This window comes from Chlamydotis macqueenii, chromosome 10, assembly GCF_036417535.1.
Source record: "Chlamydotis macqueenii isolate bChlMac1 chromosome 10, bChlMac1.mat, whole genome shotgun sequence".
NCBI lineage: Eukaryota > Metazoa > Chordata > Aves > Otidiformes > Otididae > Chlamydotis > Chlamydotis macqueenii.
This window is the reverse complement of record NC_141565.1, coordinates 23,370,064-23,386,398: the sequence shown is the minus strand read 5'-3', so window position 1 is coordinate 23,386,398 and position 16,335 is coordinate 23,370,064. Positions and strand designations below refer to the sequence as shown.

Here is a 16,335-nt window from a genome sequence, read left to right as displayed (position 1 = left end):
CTCTGAGCAAGCGTGGTTGGTATGCGAGGGACTGTCTCCCCGGCTCCCTGCACTCAGAGACCGCTTCCAGCAGCAGGTGCTGTCGGCTCCGCAGGGATGCTCCGGGCCGGGGGAAAACGCCGGGAGCCGGGCGGGCTGGGGGGCGCGGAGGGGAGGGATGGGGGCTTCCCCGAGCCTGTTCCCTGGGGGTGCCTGGGCGGGGGCGGTCGAGTCCCCCGGGGAATGGAGCCGGGGGGAGGATGGAGAAGGCTGAACGAATCGAGGAGGCCGGACGGAAGGGGGGAAGGATGGAGCGAGGGAAAGATGACGAGGGGGAAAAGGATGGAAGGGGAAAGCATGAAGGAGGGAAGCATGGATGGAGGGGATGGAAGGAGGGAGGGGAGATGGAAGGAAGATATGTGGAGGGAGGGAGCAGAGGAGGCGGGAGGGGGAATGGAGAGAGGGGGACCGAGGGGATGCGAAGAGGGACCGAGGGCGGTGGAAAGGGAGTGGGGAACACGAAGGGGGGGCGAAGGGCAGGGCTGCGCCTTTAAATATTGGCGCCCTTGGCCATCTGTGCCGCGTCCCGGCCCCCCCAGGGCTCCCCCCGGGCCAGCGGGCTCGCCTCGCGGCGGGGGATGCCTGCGCGGAGCCGCCGCGCCCGGCCCGGCCCGGCCCAGCCCGGCCCCGCCCGGCCCAGCCCCGCGCGCCGCCGGCCGTGCGGGGCCCCGGCGCCGGCCGCCGCCACCGCCCCCCGACGGGCCGCGCGCGGGGCAGGGCGGAGGCGCGCGGCGGCGCTGACCGCCCCCGAGCCGCCACCGCCGCCCGCCCAGCCCCGCCGCGCCGGGTCCGGCTGCCCCGCCTGCGCTCCCGTGCCCCGCGAGGGGCTGTAGGGCCGGGCGCGTCCGCGAGGGGCGAGGGCGGCGGCGGCCCCCCGGGACCATGCTCTAAGCGCCCGGGGCAGCAGCGAGCAAAGTTGCGGTGGAAGATGAACAACGCCGGTAAGTGCGCGGCTCCGCCGGGATGGCTCTCCGCCTCCGGACATCTTTTCCCCGGGGCCGGCAGAGGCCGGGCGGGCTTCCTTCCTCCGGTACCGGCTCCCTCCTTCCCTCGCCTCTGGGGCTAATACCACCGGGATGGCACCCCCCCTTCTCCCCGGTCCGGAGACTGCTCCTCCGGGGCTCGCCCCCCCGCCCCCGCCGTCCCTCCTTCGGGGCCGGCAGCTCCTGGGCCGTGCCCCCGGGCTGGCACCCTCCGTCCAGGGCTGGCCCTCCTCTTCCCCCCGCCCCGGCAGGTGCTCACTGGGGACACCGCGCACCCCGGGGCCGTGCCTGCCCCATCGTTGGCCCCGCCGGGACGAGGACAAGAGGCAAGCCCGGGCGAGGCAGGGAGCTCCGGGGACAAGGGGACTGGCGGATCGGGAGGGCTGCGGAGGGACGCGGCTCTGCGCCCACTCTTCCCTCGGACGCCCTCAGCCCTTCACAAAGCCCCTGGGAAACCTGCTGTGACTCTATTTCCGAAAGTCTGGGTGTTTTTTGGGGAGGTAATTTTTTTTTTTTTTTCAGAATTTTCTCTCCAAGGCAAACTCAAACCCTTCCTCCTTCCTTCTGTTAACTTCCCAGAATTTTTCCTTGATTGAAACTGGGAAGGTGAAAGAGACAGGATGAGCAGGGAACAGATATTAAGGACAAGATGTTCAACAGTTACAACATTAAAATAATTCACTGGAAAATTGAGTCAAACTTTAAATTCTCCACCAACACTTTCTGATTTCCATAGGCAAGGCATGTGTGTAAAAAACATAACAGTCCAGGAAAAAATTATTACAAACTGGAGCTATTCAGAAAAATGTAATGCTGCATCTAGAATTAAAGAAGAAGAGAAACAGTCCATTTGTGTAAGCCCTAAAAATTTCCACTGTGTTTCCATGTTCTAGAAGGTGAATGTTGCTGGGCTCCTCACTTGCACGGGTACATCCTGAAGCCCAGAGACTGCACCGCTAGATACCTTGCCCTACAACTGTCACGTGTTGGGAAACTGTGAATCATTGTTTGCTGAAGCACAGGAACATAGGATTGGAAAGGATCTTTTAGGTGAAACCCAGCCCTCTGCTGTTGTATCAGCATGTCATATCACTCCTCTGAGTTAAATGCAAAAGGTTCTCTTTCCCCTTGGAGTGGGGAGTGAGATACTCTCCTACCCAAAAAGTGGTGACATTTCCATTCTATTTTCTGATCCTCTCTGGACCGGACTCTGTCCCCCCCCAGGAGATAAACTCATTTGAAAGTTAAATAAGCCAGCCAAAAATTGCTTTAGCCATGATGCTCCAACCTTCCTTTCTTCATCTCTCTGTTATTTAAAACAGACTGGCTCTAATCTCATCCTGTTGGCAGTGGAAGTGCAGTGTAAGGAATATCAATATCAAATGTATCAATTTGTAAAGATTTAAATTTTATTAGCAGTTTTTATTTTTCAGGACTGTAGGACTGAATGGAACTGCCTTCATTACCAAAAGCAGTACCCATTGTTACAGAACACAAGCTCATATTACTCCTTTAATTAATTCATCAGATTATATGTCAAACCAAAACTTTTTTGGTAGCTCTTCTGCTATTCCTCTCACAAAACTGAGAACATCCTACCATTGCTAGTTCTTCTAGTTTCCAGACCAGATTCATTGCCATTTATTCTTGTGATTAGATTGTCCTTTTGCTTAAAAATAGTTCTTTTCCTCCTCTGCTGTTTACCTCGAGGTTGTATTTATAGAGTGCTCATATCCCTTCTCAATCTTTGTTTTGTACATTGACACAATGCAAGGAATGTCTCTCCCATCAGTGCAAAGCAGAACTTCCTACTGAAGAGAGGCATTTACTAACGGGCACAACTCAGGGACCAGCATTAGCCATCTTTGTATTACAGTAAGTAATACATAGCACCAGTAAGCAGAGTCCTATGTGCAGGCTTATACGGCAGCCTCGATCCCACACAAGTTAAAATAACAACCGACAGAAAACAGGAAGGGAGATACGGATTATCCTCAGAGATGCGGAACTGATACAGAAAGAAAGATGAAGCAATCCACCCAAGGTCACAGGAAATCTGTGCTGAGAGACAAGAGACAGACCCCCATCTCCCAGCTTCATACAGAGGACCTTCCAGCCTCTAAGTACTGATCTGTTTGCCAGGTGCTGAAATGATGCCACCCATGGGAAGAATGTACAGATGTTAGATTCCACATTGTTCAGAGGCGTAAGCAGACCGTATATTCTTTCAGTTGCTACTGAAAGCGATGTAGGAAAAGCTGCCATAGGTACCTGTCAGAGAATTTTAACCAACATCTTCTTTGGCTCCTGAGAAGTAATATATGAAACAACAGGCACATATAAACTGTCTGCTGCAGTGAGAACTTCCTGTTGTGAAATCCCAGCCAAACTGGAAACATCACAAGCACGTACAGTTACATTAAAAAGAAATACATGCTCATAGTTTAGAACCAAGATTGTTCCATTGTCATGTACATGTGGTTTTTTCATAGTCAGGCCCCCTAGACCTACCAAGACTTGTATGTACAGTCTGCTAGAGACAGTGAAAATGCTGGACAATTTTCAGGATCAAGATTTTTTTTATTTGAAATTAATCCTTTTCTGATTATATTGCCTTTAGGTTTTTTTTTCCCTTCCCCAGCAGTGTTTCTCTGTGCGATGCTATGCTGTTGTATTGTATTTAGATGGCTGCAATAAAGTTATATAGTAAGATAAATTTGTAAGCTATTGATCTGATATCCCAGAGTCATAATGCATTGATCTAGTCATAGAGGATGCATTCCATTAACTGTACAGAACAGTATTTTGTTTCTGCAGAGTGGGATGTGCTCTGACAGCCTGGCTGTTAATATTTCAGTTAAGAGTTGTAAGAAGACAAGATTCCCGCAGGATAGTTAAAACTGACTATAGGTCTGTCTTCACACTAGCGGAGCCTTCTTGCTAAATACAGAGTACTTTTGATCACACCTTTGAAGAACATACACTGGTAAGAGAGGATAGATGTTTTTCAAAAGTATCGGACTTGCACAGAAGCCGAAATACCATTTTCAGAAATGTCTGAGGCATTTAGAAGCCAGTGACCTGCTGGCTTTGAACAGGACCTCAGATCTCAAGTGCCTAAAGCTCCAGTTCTCAGAGGACACTTAAGTATCTAATTCCTGTTCAAGTCAAAGTGGGAGCTGATACGTAAATCTGGACTGAGACCCCATTTGAAAGGAAGACTTGCACCCCTATGTCATTAGAAAACTCTAGTCTAAATACCTTTTCCATTTCAGGCGACTCCCATGCAACTGTCTTCTGACATAACTTTTGTAATTTCAAACTTTTCTCTGACAGTGTGAAGTAAGTGATGCATTTACATGCTGTAAAACAGAGAGAACTACTTTTGTAGTGAATATTGCAAAATTAATGACATCTTGGTTACTTACGGCACATCCTGGGGTCCCACCAGTGACAGCACTGGTGTTTTACGAGTTGAACTCCTCAAATGGATTACACTTTCCTTGTAAATCACGCTACCTCATCTGTTTAATCTCCAGCATATTGGAGCAGGTTACACAGCTTATGCTGGGTACTTAATTCAGAATCACATTAAAATGTCTTTTCTACATAGGCAGCTTAAACACACCCTCACTGTCTGACTTGGACAGCTGGCAAAATTGTAATTACAGGTTGGAACCTACAGCTTCCTGTACTGGCAATGTAATAAATGAGTTTCAGGAGACTCTGTGCTTGGCTTGCCTTACATTCCAGGCCATTTGGACTGGCCAGGTCCAAAACCAGCTCTTCATCTGCAAAGAAGTGCTGTCCATTTCACATGCAGTGAGGCTCCATGTGTTATTTTGATAGAAAGCTCTGTCTACCATTCTCTCAAAACAATTTGTTCTCTAAGGAGTAAGCGGTATGGTCAAAACATAAACCCATCTATTACACAAGCTGAAATAGACACAGGTACAGATTTTCCTCTCTGTCCTACTTTGTAAGATCTTGGTGTTGTTTTGGTAGCCAAGGTGTGGAAACTTCTACCTGTGACTGTGCAGTGCAGTCACACCGTTTCTGTGAGTTTCTGGATTTGTGCAACACTTGGCACACGTGTCTCAAAAGACGATGCGAGCTCTTAGACAGCACTGTCATGCTCTGATGTGAGAGGGAGCATGAGCCTGATGGCTGCTGGTATAGGATAGGTTCTTCTTTGTTTCATGTCATTGCATAGTTCATAAAGTAGAAATGCTACCATGAAATAACTTCTATCCTTCCTGGGCCAAATAATTTTTATGTCTATAATAGTGTTTCAGCAAGTGACATGTAAATTAATTCCTGTATTTACTGCCATTCTTAAGATTGCTTATTGTCATTTCCTCAATAGTGGGACTTTGCTTGCTTGAGATGGGGAATTTGATCCCAGCCTTTGGAAGATTTGCTGGATAAAGGCAACTGCATAGAGGCGAAGACATACATTAATGTGTGTGTAGTATCTTAGTAGTGCATTCTAATTTAAGAGAAAAGCATTTCTATAACGGAAATAAAGTCTGAGGACTGGCTAATCGGCAGTAGCGAATCTCTGCAGTAGTTATCTCTGTAACATTATGCATAGTGCTGGGATGTTGATACTGTCCAACATTTTCCTTGTTAGGAAAGCAAATAGAAAAGTATCAGATGACAAAGTTCACTTTATGATGCAAAGACTGGTGAAAGAGTAATTAACAAAGTAGGCAGGGCAGTTACATAAACAGATCTGGATCATTAAGTTGGATCCATTCAAACAAATTACACTTAATGCATATTATAAAACTATCAGTTTAGAGACAATGGAACAGGCAACACAGCCTTGGAAACAATTTAGAGGTCATAATGAACAAGCAAGTCAACTTGATACAGTAACAAGCTAATGGAGAATAGTGAGAACTGGGTCCAAGAGAGTACTGAACTCTGTAGACAGCATCATCAGTACCCACTGTCGAATTCTTCCCGTAGGTCTGCCCCATATATTTTATAGGGGCTATTGGAAAACTGGAAAAGGTTCAGAAGAAAAGACTTCAGGAAAGGCAAGATTGTCCAACTGCAAAGATTTAATGAGTTCATTTGTTCATTTTACCAAAAAGAAGAGCGCACCAAGACATAGCTATAGGGAAGTATATATCTTCTCTAGAGAAATACTGAATAACAAAAGGGTATTTAACCCAGTGGAAGAAACAATAACAAATGCTGGAGATGATAGCAGCTGGAGATAGAAGCCAGGCAGCATCAACTGGAAATAAGGGCTTTATTTTAAAAATGAGGAATTAATTACAGGAATAAGATAAGGATGATACTAAGGCATATCGTCCACCTTTTGCTGATGTCAGACCAAAGCCTTCTAGAAGACAAGTTTTAACTTTATTCTGATATAGCTGAGTGAAATTATACAGTTCCTGATCAGAGCTGAACAAGACTTTCTGATGCCCTTGTCTGGATATTCTCCCTCTACCTCCTGTTTCTCAGGCACTTTCCATCTGTGGATTTCATTCCCTTCTTCCTGGGCAGAAGCAGTGACAGACAGGACTTGTATGCATTGGTTTCCACTGGGATACTAGGTTTGGTGCAGCCTCATCCCACTGTTACCAATGTGGTCTCTCCACCTGCATTGTCACTTCCATTCAAAAGGTCTGCAGATCCCTGAACTATGCAGTGCATTTCTGTCCTCTCCTCTCAATGTCTCTCCCATTTTAACATATGTCTGAGTTGAATTCATACCAAAGGCATGAAGAAAACACAGGTCCACAGGAGTTTGTTTGTCAGAAAAAGCTACTTTCAGCATCTTAACGGCCGCTGGAATTGGACTGTGGCATCAGCCAAAGCTGGTACTAGTATCTGTGCTGTGGAGCTAAGTCACTTCTTGGGCCATCATGGGCCTGGGACATGTCTACAAAAATGCCTGCAAATGTGAAGCCTCAGTGTTTAATTAGGTCTTCACCCCAAAACCAGCTGCTTGATGAAGGGGGTGGTAGATATGGTCCCTTAAAATCCTTAATTAAATTCTAGGCTAATTCCTAAGTCTGGAGGGTATTTGAAAGTGGGTAGTTGCAGTGTTTCAGGCAGTACCCCACTACAAAATGTTTATTGTTTCAAAGAAACACTTGAGCAGTGTGTTGATTGCCGTTCCAGGAGAGCTGCTAGGCTACTGTTAACTGCGTAGAAACCAGGAGGGGAGGAGAGTAATGTAGTTTCACATAGGCCATGGCAGGAATGAAACCATGCTGAAACGCAGGCTTGCCTGAAGAAAGGTGGGTAAGGAGAGGAAGTGGTCCTTGTCAGTACAAGGAAGCATTGAACAATAAGGGGAGGAGCAGGCTAAAGCAATTCCTATTCCCCAAGAGTTTCCTTTTAAGCACAAGGTGGGTGTGTCTCCCTCCAACATGAAACACATCCTAAAATAAACATGCACAATTATTTGTGAACATACACATTCCTTATAGTGCAATGTTGTTTTGTGTCCATTTAGAAGTTACAGCCAGAACCTTTCAAGTGGCTCAGACAGCAAAGGAAGCAGAAATTGAAGCAGAATGAAATGATAAATGATAAAAGGCAAACAGTGGTGCTTTCTTTTCAGTAATTGTTTGGGTTATTTTTTAAACAAACGCTTGTACTCCCCCCATCCCCACCCCCCAAAAAAAAGGGAGAAAAAACCCACAAAATTGTTTAAGGAGCATCATGAAAGGCAAGAGCAACACATAAAACAGTCAGGAAAAAACTAGGGAAGGAATCGGTAGTGACCAGTAGCTGGCACAAGTGGGTAGGAGCAGGACATCACAACACCTATTATTAACATGCTATGATCAGAGTCCATTACGGAAAATTCTCTTCCACTAGCAATGTTACTGAAGGTAGCAGAAGGAAAAACTCAAGATTACTTGATTCCTTTCGCTGTAGAAAATTATCACTGGAGGGAAAGTGGGTAACTGTGATTAAGCTATACATTTTTTTTAAGTGGCTGTCTGCATGGTTATTTTATGTAAAGGAAATGAGTTCATTCCATTACTTTATTTTGAATTTGTTTATAAGACAAAGCTTGGGAGATCCTGGCATTCTCTACAGTCCGGTCTTTTTATCATTACTCAGTGTTTCAGTACAGACGCTCGGTCTGACAAGAACAAGTATGAGAATGTAGAGACTGCGCTCAAGCCTTATCACATCCCAGGAATGGAGCAGGTATATTTGTGTCCTACTCTTGGATACATATTCCTAGAAAAAGCCAGACGCTGCAGGAAGTGGTATAATACTTCCAAAGTGATGTTTCTTCCGTGGAGTTAGTCCTAAATAATGCCTCATTATGGTGGTAGGGGGTCCATTGCTAATTTCTGGTGGGAAAGGTGTAAGGACCCAGTTTTAGCTAACAAAAATTTCATGCATTTTACTACCAGAAAGTTAGTTTAGGATGTTTAGTCATTGCAATAACCGATTTCAAAATCCAAAAGGCAGATCTGGCTGGGAAGCCTGGCTTACAAGATACTCAATCCACTTTTATTCTCCCATTTTTAACTGGCAACAGTCTTCAGCACTCTGAAGCCTTCAACTGCTGCAGACTTGCTGCTGGCTGCAACAAAAGCAATGGTACTTCAGCAACAGTGAAGTGTTTGGCACATAACATTTCTGAAATAATGTGGAGGGAAAGATTAGCTAGCCATTCTGTGATTTCAATAATTAGACAGATACTGTGCAGCTCAAAGCAGCAGTGGATACTGTGAAACAGGAGTACACACTACAGTACTCTGTACTGTGTACTCTTGCCAGGAGACTGGCAAGTATGCAGTTCTCTCTCCCTCCTTTTTTTGCAAGTTGTTTTAAGTCTCCCACGCATGAAGCTGGATCGGATAAAACCCCAGATACAGAATAATTCTTAATCAGTATATGCAGTAAGGTGCCTGATCAGAACAGACTTTTTGCTCCTTCTGGGCTGAGCTGAGATCAGCTCAGATCACTGACTCAGTTTTTCACTTAGATGAAGTCTCTCTGGTGTCTCATAATTCTAGAAAGTCTGTTTTCTCACTACATCAGAATGCCAAATTGTCAGCATCTTTCTGAGTATTGGAAGAAACTTCAGCAAGGTTAAAAAGATCAGAAGAAATAGCCTCTTGCATCTCCCAGAGTCAAACCAAACAAATACGCCAGTATTAGTTCAATACAAATTACTCCAAGTTGGACTAAGGTAACAATAAGAAAAGTACTATGTCACCAAATATCAGAACAATCAGAGAGTAATTTTTAAGCAGATTGCATTCAGTATTACTTTATTCTCAGTATGGTGCACAGCTGAATTTTAATTGTCTTCACTTCCAGATGTCAAAAGTCTGCATTCCAAAATACCCAAAATGTAACAGCACAGTAGCTACACTTCCTGAAACTTATACCATGATTTAGGACAGGATTTCGCATAGGAACCATGTCCCAGATGGTGTCTCTTGAGATGCTGTTCCCTTCTTTCCTGAGTGTAGGGCATGAAGATTTTGCACAAAGAATTGTTCCTGTCACTCTCATGGTTAAATAGTTTGCCCTGTGCTTTTCCTTACGATGGAGAGCTCTCCTTTTCCACTAAAATGTGTTAATTAAAATTATAAAAAGAATTAGAGATTTCTGACTGATTAGCCATGTAACTATCTATTGATAGCTAGGAAACACTAGTAAGAGCAAACCGCTTTACTTATTACCATCTGTAACCATTTGCTGCGCTGGCTTCTTCACACTACATAGTTCATCTCATCTAAAATCTCATGCGGGAGGATCCCTATTGTTGCCTATTTATACAGCCTTTCAGCATTAGATTTCGTTATTTAAAGAACATTAATTTCAGGACCAAGGCAGCTGGAAATGGCTGTGGCATATAAACTGTACTGTGAGTAAAATGGCCATATATGACTTCGCTCATCTAGCTTCAATCTAGCCTACTGTCATTCTGCTTGAATTCCCCTACACATATGTCAGCACTTCCACTAGAAATAGTTTAGAGACCCTGGTCAGCCTCATTTTGCAAGATCATTTGGTTTTTTAAAGTGTATTTTGATGTTCAGAGAAGATTGTACCTGCAAGCGGTCCTGGCATTTACAGGGGGATGGTGGAGGACTCTAATGTCATTAGTAAGTACTTCAGAGGGCAGGAGGTGTTACCTGTCTGTGAGTATCAGTGTATGAGATACCCTTGGCTCTGCAGCTGTACATCTTTCTCCCCCCAGGTGTGCTAGGGCTGCAACTAGTTCAGTTCAGTCAAGCCACGTTCCCTGGAACAGCTACAGCGCCACATGGAAGCACAGGGCATATGCTCTACTCCTTCAGTTCTCTTTTCAGAGCTGAGCCTTTTACTAGCTGGACAGTTTCTGCATTAGAAGTCACTGGTATAAGATAAAGTCTACTACAGGATATATTCTGCTGGCTTTAATAAGAAACCAAGATGACTAACACTGCTTTTCTCTCTTTTCTCCAGAAATCACAAAGCCACCATTAGCACCAAAACCAAAGATTATTGGTCATCTTTCTCCAGTAGCTGTCTCCAAATTTTCTCCTTCACTGCCAAGGGCGGATATTCTTCATAACCCAAACTCTATGTCTAGGGGTCCCAAGCCACCTATTGCTCCCAAGCCAAAATTCTCAGCTGACACTGAGGGCAAATCCAGTGTGTATACCAACAATAACTTAAATAAATGCTCCAATAGCAAACTGGTATGTTTTGATGGAGAGCTGTATGAAGGAAACCAATGCAATGCTGATTGCCCAGAACCTGAGGCAGATAATGAATACATTGTAGTTCCTGAAGCTCAGCTGACCAGCAAAGACTGTAATGACTTAGAACATGAGCATGATCAGAACCTGGACTCCTCTGTGGAAAATGAAGTCTCAGAAACTCCAAAAGATGTAGAGAAGGAAGAGGATAACATTGCTAATTATGAGGATACCAGTAATCAAGAAGTCACCGAAGATGAGCACCATAGCTCTTCAGATATTGCTGAACCAATGGAACCAGACTCTGAAGAGTCAACCGGAGACTGTGACCAGTTTGAAGCACTTTGTGAGGAGTCCTCGTGTGCCCCTGATGGGGAGAATGATGCTTCCAAGAATGCAGATGAAGACGAGGATGTTGTAGGTGATTGTAGTGAAATGAAAACCAAGGAGGAAACTTCTAACAACCTGGAGCTGGTTAAGGACAATAGTGACTGTAAGTCTGACAGTGATAACATTTTTAATAGAGATGAGGAACTAATGGGTGATATCTGTGAAGATACCATTGTAATGCCACTTCTCGCAGATGAAGCAATCCCAGATTGTGAGAAGACAAGGCAGGAGGAGGAGGAGGAACTGCCTGAGACTTTGGAAAAGGGAGATGGGTGTCTAGAATATGATGGTGACCACAGTGTGCATGCAGAGCTTGATTTGAACATGGAAGGCGAGTTAGAAAATGATGACTCTGCAACCCCTGACATGTTGCATGATGAGGCCAGTGAAGAAACAGCTCCTGGCTTAGAACCATGTGAAGATGAACCCAATTCTGAAAATGGTTTAGGAGAGTCCCTCCATCAAGCAGCAGCTGAAGAGGAGGAAGCAGATCCAGATGCACATAATAATACAAACACAGGAAATGCCAGTGATGGCTGCCAGATCACTGGGAGGAGAGGTGAGGTGAAGACATCAGAGGTAGCCTGTGAAGCAAGCAAAGACTCTGGGAAAGGGGAGGAAGAAACTGTGATTGTAGAGAATCTGGATGATGGCTGTAAAATTGCTCCTTGTGAGAATCAATGTGGTGAGGAAATACCCATGAATCATTCAGATGAGAATCTTCAAACAGAAGGGGCCTCTCTGGTTGAAGATGGTGTGATCTCTGATAGTCTACCTAGTAGTCCAGGGATGGAGCCAGAGCTGGAAGATGTGACTGTTGAAGAGCACAGTAAAGGTATTGTGGAAACCTCTAAGTCAGATGAGCTGCGACTTGAAGACAATGAGAGGGAAGCAAACAGCCTCAGCAAAAGTTTCCTGAGTCCACCTCAACAGGTCTCACTTGAGGAAGAGTTAGAAGTCTGTAAGCATGGCAAAATGAATGTAGAATGTGTGAGCAAACATGTCTTGCATGAAAATCTAGCAGTCCCTGAAGTGGTCATTGTGCCTGAAAAATCAGAGGAAAGAGAAACTAGCAGCGATTCCCTAGATGACCCTTACGTGCTTCCCGCAGAAAATGAAATTGCTCATGATGGGCAGACTGATTTAGGAGCTGATCACAGTAAAAGGGATGAATTAGGCATGGATGGTGAAAACAACTTGCTGCCCATTGATCGTAAAAGCATTGTCACTAGAACACGGTCGCTCTCTGGGAAAATGCCAGGCTATGTCCCAGAAACAGTTCCAGAAGAAACTGGACCTGAAACTGATTTGCCATCTTCCTGCAATGGCTCTGGGAGAGAAGATTTAAGCAACAATTTATTTTCAGCGGAAGGAAAACCAGCGGAAGCCAACAGAGCATTACCAACCAAGTCAAGACGTTTCATTTTATATCCTCGATCTTACTCTGTTGAAGGGAGAGAGTCACCTGTCTCTGTTTACAGAGAAAGTGATGGCTGTGTACTGGATGATGGCAGAATAAAAAGGACAGAAGACAACTTGTCTTTGCCTTGTGTCAACGGTTCCTCAGGTAGTTTTTCCCAGAGAAATAATTTTTCATCATGTGGCGTATCTACTCCATCCTCAGTTGTTGATATACCACCTCCTTTTGAACTTGCCTATATCACCAAAAAGCCAATCACTAAAAGTTCCCCTTCACTTTTGATAGAGAATGACTCACCTGATAAGTATTCCAAGAAAAAGAAATCTTCCTTTAAGAGGTTCCTCACTCTAAAATTCAAGAAGAAAACGGAAAGTAAAGTTCATGTGGATGTTAATGTTTCCTCTTCAAGGTCCTCATCAGAGTCTAGCTATCATGGGCCTCCAAGGCTGATGGAGCTGGACAGGAGGAGCCTAAGTAGCTCACCTCAACTAAAATCACATGTGGGGAAGCTCCGTGCGTCTGAATCTCCTGCAGCTGTTCTTTTCTATAAGGATGGTAAAAGAAAAGGAACGCCCAAGTCCTTCAGCAGGAGTGTGTCAAGAGTGGAGTCCTTTGAGGACCGGTCCAGACCTCCTTTCATGCCACTTCCATTAACGAAACCTAGGTCCATTTCTTTTCCCAATGCTGACACGTCTGACTATGAGAACATTCCTGCTATGAGCTCTGACTATGAAAACATACAAATTCCTCCTCAAAGATCCACCAGAGCAGGAACTTTTACTGAGTTTTTTGAAGATCCCAGCAGGGCATTATCTGCTGCTAATGAGAATGATGGCTATGTGGATATGAGCAGCTTCACTGGCTTTGAGAACAAGCAGCAAACCACAGACCAGGAAACTGAAAGGTACTGTAATAAATTGTTATGTAAGACCTGCTAGCCTTGGCCAAACAGGCAAGGGCTCCCCTGCTAGGTATCATAGGCAGATCCTCCCTGGTGCTTGACTTATACCCCCTCTCAGGAAATGCTTACAAGAAAGATTGGAAGAATACAAGATCAGCCTTTATCAGTGAAAAAAAAGACACCAAATTAACTGGTTACCTTGTAAATGTATACTAGCAAGTCCAGTGAATCTGGATCCTATGGTTTACAGATACAAACAAAAAACCATTTTAAAATATTTGGTTTATCCAATGTATCTAATTTTTGTGGCTTGGGGGGTGAGAAGAGCTTGCTTTGTTCTTCAGTAAGAAAGGCTTCTGACTTCTTGCCTGAATGGAAGAAGAGCCTATTTGCTGGAACGGTCCTGCTTCATTTTTTCATTCCCTTCAATTCCTCAAAGCAACAATATACATATTATTATGTATACATAATTTAGATTTTGAAGTACATCTGTCAAGTATAGACAAGAAAATCCCAAATAATGACTAATCAGACTAGACAACGTCTAGTCTAAAACGTTGCTTTAAAGCCTATCTTTATGGCCCTTTGACAGAGCTGCTGATTTATAAATGAATTAAATCGCTCTGTCTGAAATCATATGCATTGCTAACATTAATAACGATCTTTCATCCCATTTCATTAGATTATTTGGAAGCAAGAAAATGTCCTTTTCATAGGACATAGGAGCAATGCACTCAAGACCTTTGAATTTGAATCTGTCGTCAGATTATAGCATGCAATCAGTGGAGTGCAGAGATGTAAATAAGAAGAGTGTTTTCCACTAAGTTCATTTTTAAACAGGTAATGAGAAAACAAGATGCAAAGCAAATGAATGAAAAGGAATGTCTTTAATGAAGTTGCATTTTGTTAGAGCTGTGTGAAAAAGAGAAACATCTTAAAAGCAAGATTTTCATGTCCATTTTCATCTATCATTCTCCTGTTTCCTTGCAACATTTATTTTTTTCTGGTCCTCTCCGCTGTCATTGTGAATGGAAGAAACCATGGGCATTTCACACATACCTCTTTCAACGTTTCAGATTAGGGGAGTAAAAGAATTTTAACACCTCTGAGTGACTCTTGCAAACCAGTTCTAAGACAAGAACGGTGTACAGTGCTTTGTCTTTCTGAGAGAGGCAAGAATTGGTGGGGCTGGGGGAGGTGAGTATGACCTGGGGAAAGAGATTACATCAAATGCGCCTGAAGTTGAGGGGTCTGGGACACAGGCCTGTGGTTTAGCTCTTTGGAGATGTTGGCTGCCTGCAGTGCTGGGAGCCCCAGTGGTGCTGATGCTGGGACATGGTGGAGTACAGTGCAGCTTCACAATGCGCACAGCTAAATCCTCAGAGCAGTGCTCAGCAGAAGCTGCTGCAGCAGGGCCTGATGGAACATTAGTCACATTGCTTTCAACGGTTTGCAGTGCACCCAGCACACTGACGTCTGCTCTTGGAAAAGCTGGCTAGTTCTTTGTATCTATGAAACGCCGCCCATTTTAGGTAGTTCTTGAAGAACCAAGTTAAAAATATTAGAACTACGTCAATTTTTGTGACTTGGGCCCATTTGTGAACTTCCTGTGGAAGCCTGTTGTTTCAAAGGGAGAGCCAATCCAAACTGGCTCAGGAAGTCTCAAGGTCAAGGCGTGAACATAATTTTACAGTCTGCTGCTTGTTGTGCATGCAGTTTTTGCTGTTGGGGGAGAAATGAAGGCTAGGCTCCTGAACAAACCTTTTATCAAGATAACCGGGGTGGAGGGGAAGAGCATCAGGCAGGCAGCAATATACATACGTTGCTGCTGAGGTAGCTGTTATTTGCTATATTTGTCAGGATGTTTTGGACAAAGACATTCCTGAAAAGCTTAGATGAAATGTAAATGGGTAATACACGTCCAATGGCATAAGGTACCTGGAGAAACAGTGTATGGTCTAATGGTAAAGCAAAGCAAATCGTACAAGTATACGTACATGAACCTATTTACACATGCATACATGATGTATGGATGTGGATGTTTTATTTCCTGCTAAAGCAGCTCTGCCGGAAATATCTCTCAATGGATTTAAGCTTTCTAATATGAATACCTAGCAAACACAGCCCTACCACAAACACAGAGGGATAAAAAATACTTTGAACTCCAGCCTGCTCATATCCTCAGGCTTACTTCAACCATTTGAGACTACAAGTGTGTTGGATTAAACCCTTGCAATTTGTGAGACTTGAGCCCATGAACTCTTTGGTACACTCACCTGCAGAGCACTGGTATTTAGCATCTGCTGATACCCTGTGAAATTGCTACATTTTTGATGAATGGTCAAGTACAACTCTTTTATTACATTTCAGAGAACAGAATGTGAGAGTGCTATAAAAGATTATAATAATCTGGGAACCTCCACCACTGCGTGTGATTGGGGAAAAGTGAGGCAGGAGAGAGGCTTACAGAAACTGACAGATGAGAAGATTCACTGTTTAATTTTCTCGCTTAAAAGGAAAGAACATGTGGAGTAGATTTAAACCAATAATTTCTAATTAGAAGCAATCATGTTTATAGAAAAAGTCCAATAACAAAAATGTTCTAGAAATATATCTTAACTTAGAATTACCATTGTCAGAATATAACTGGGAATATTGCCCCCTCGAGGGCAGTTATTCTGTATCCTCAAAATTTAGCTATCTGATATTAATAATTAAAGTCTGCATCGGGTATATGACAATATAGATCATCATTAGCCTTCTGTACAGTGTAGAAACAATGGGACATCAGTGGAATTGAACAAAATTCCCCTGATCATTCCCCAGTCCACATAGCCTGAATCAAACTCGATTTTTGTTTGCTTTTGAAAAAACACTTTCTAGGCCCTTTTCTCTGAAGAGCTGCACTACAAA

General features: G+C 44.1%; 1 protein-coding gene across 3 annotated transcripts in view; it reads left to right on the top strand.

The window, feature by feature from the left end:
* Positions 1 to 723: 723 nt before the first annotated feature.
* FGD5 (FYVE, RhoGEF and PH domain containing 5) overlaps positions 724 to 16,335 on the top strand; it is a 105,337-nt gene continuing 89,725 nt past the window's right edge. Inside the window, exons 1-2 of one of the 3 annotated variants that reach the window (XM_086755452.1) lie at positions 724 to 980; positions 10,476 to 13,425. In XM_086755452.1, the coding sequence (XP_086611578.1) occupies positions 968 to 980; positions 10,476 to 13,425 (2,963 nt within the window). In that variant the 5' untranslated portion in view covers positions 724 to 967. The remainder of the gene's footprint in view (positions 981 to 10,475; positions 13,426 to 16,335) is intronic. The other 2 variants (XM_086755451.1, XM_086755450.1) reach the window with 2 other exon arrangements.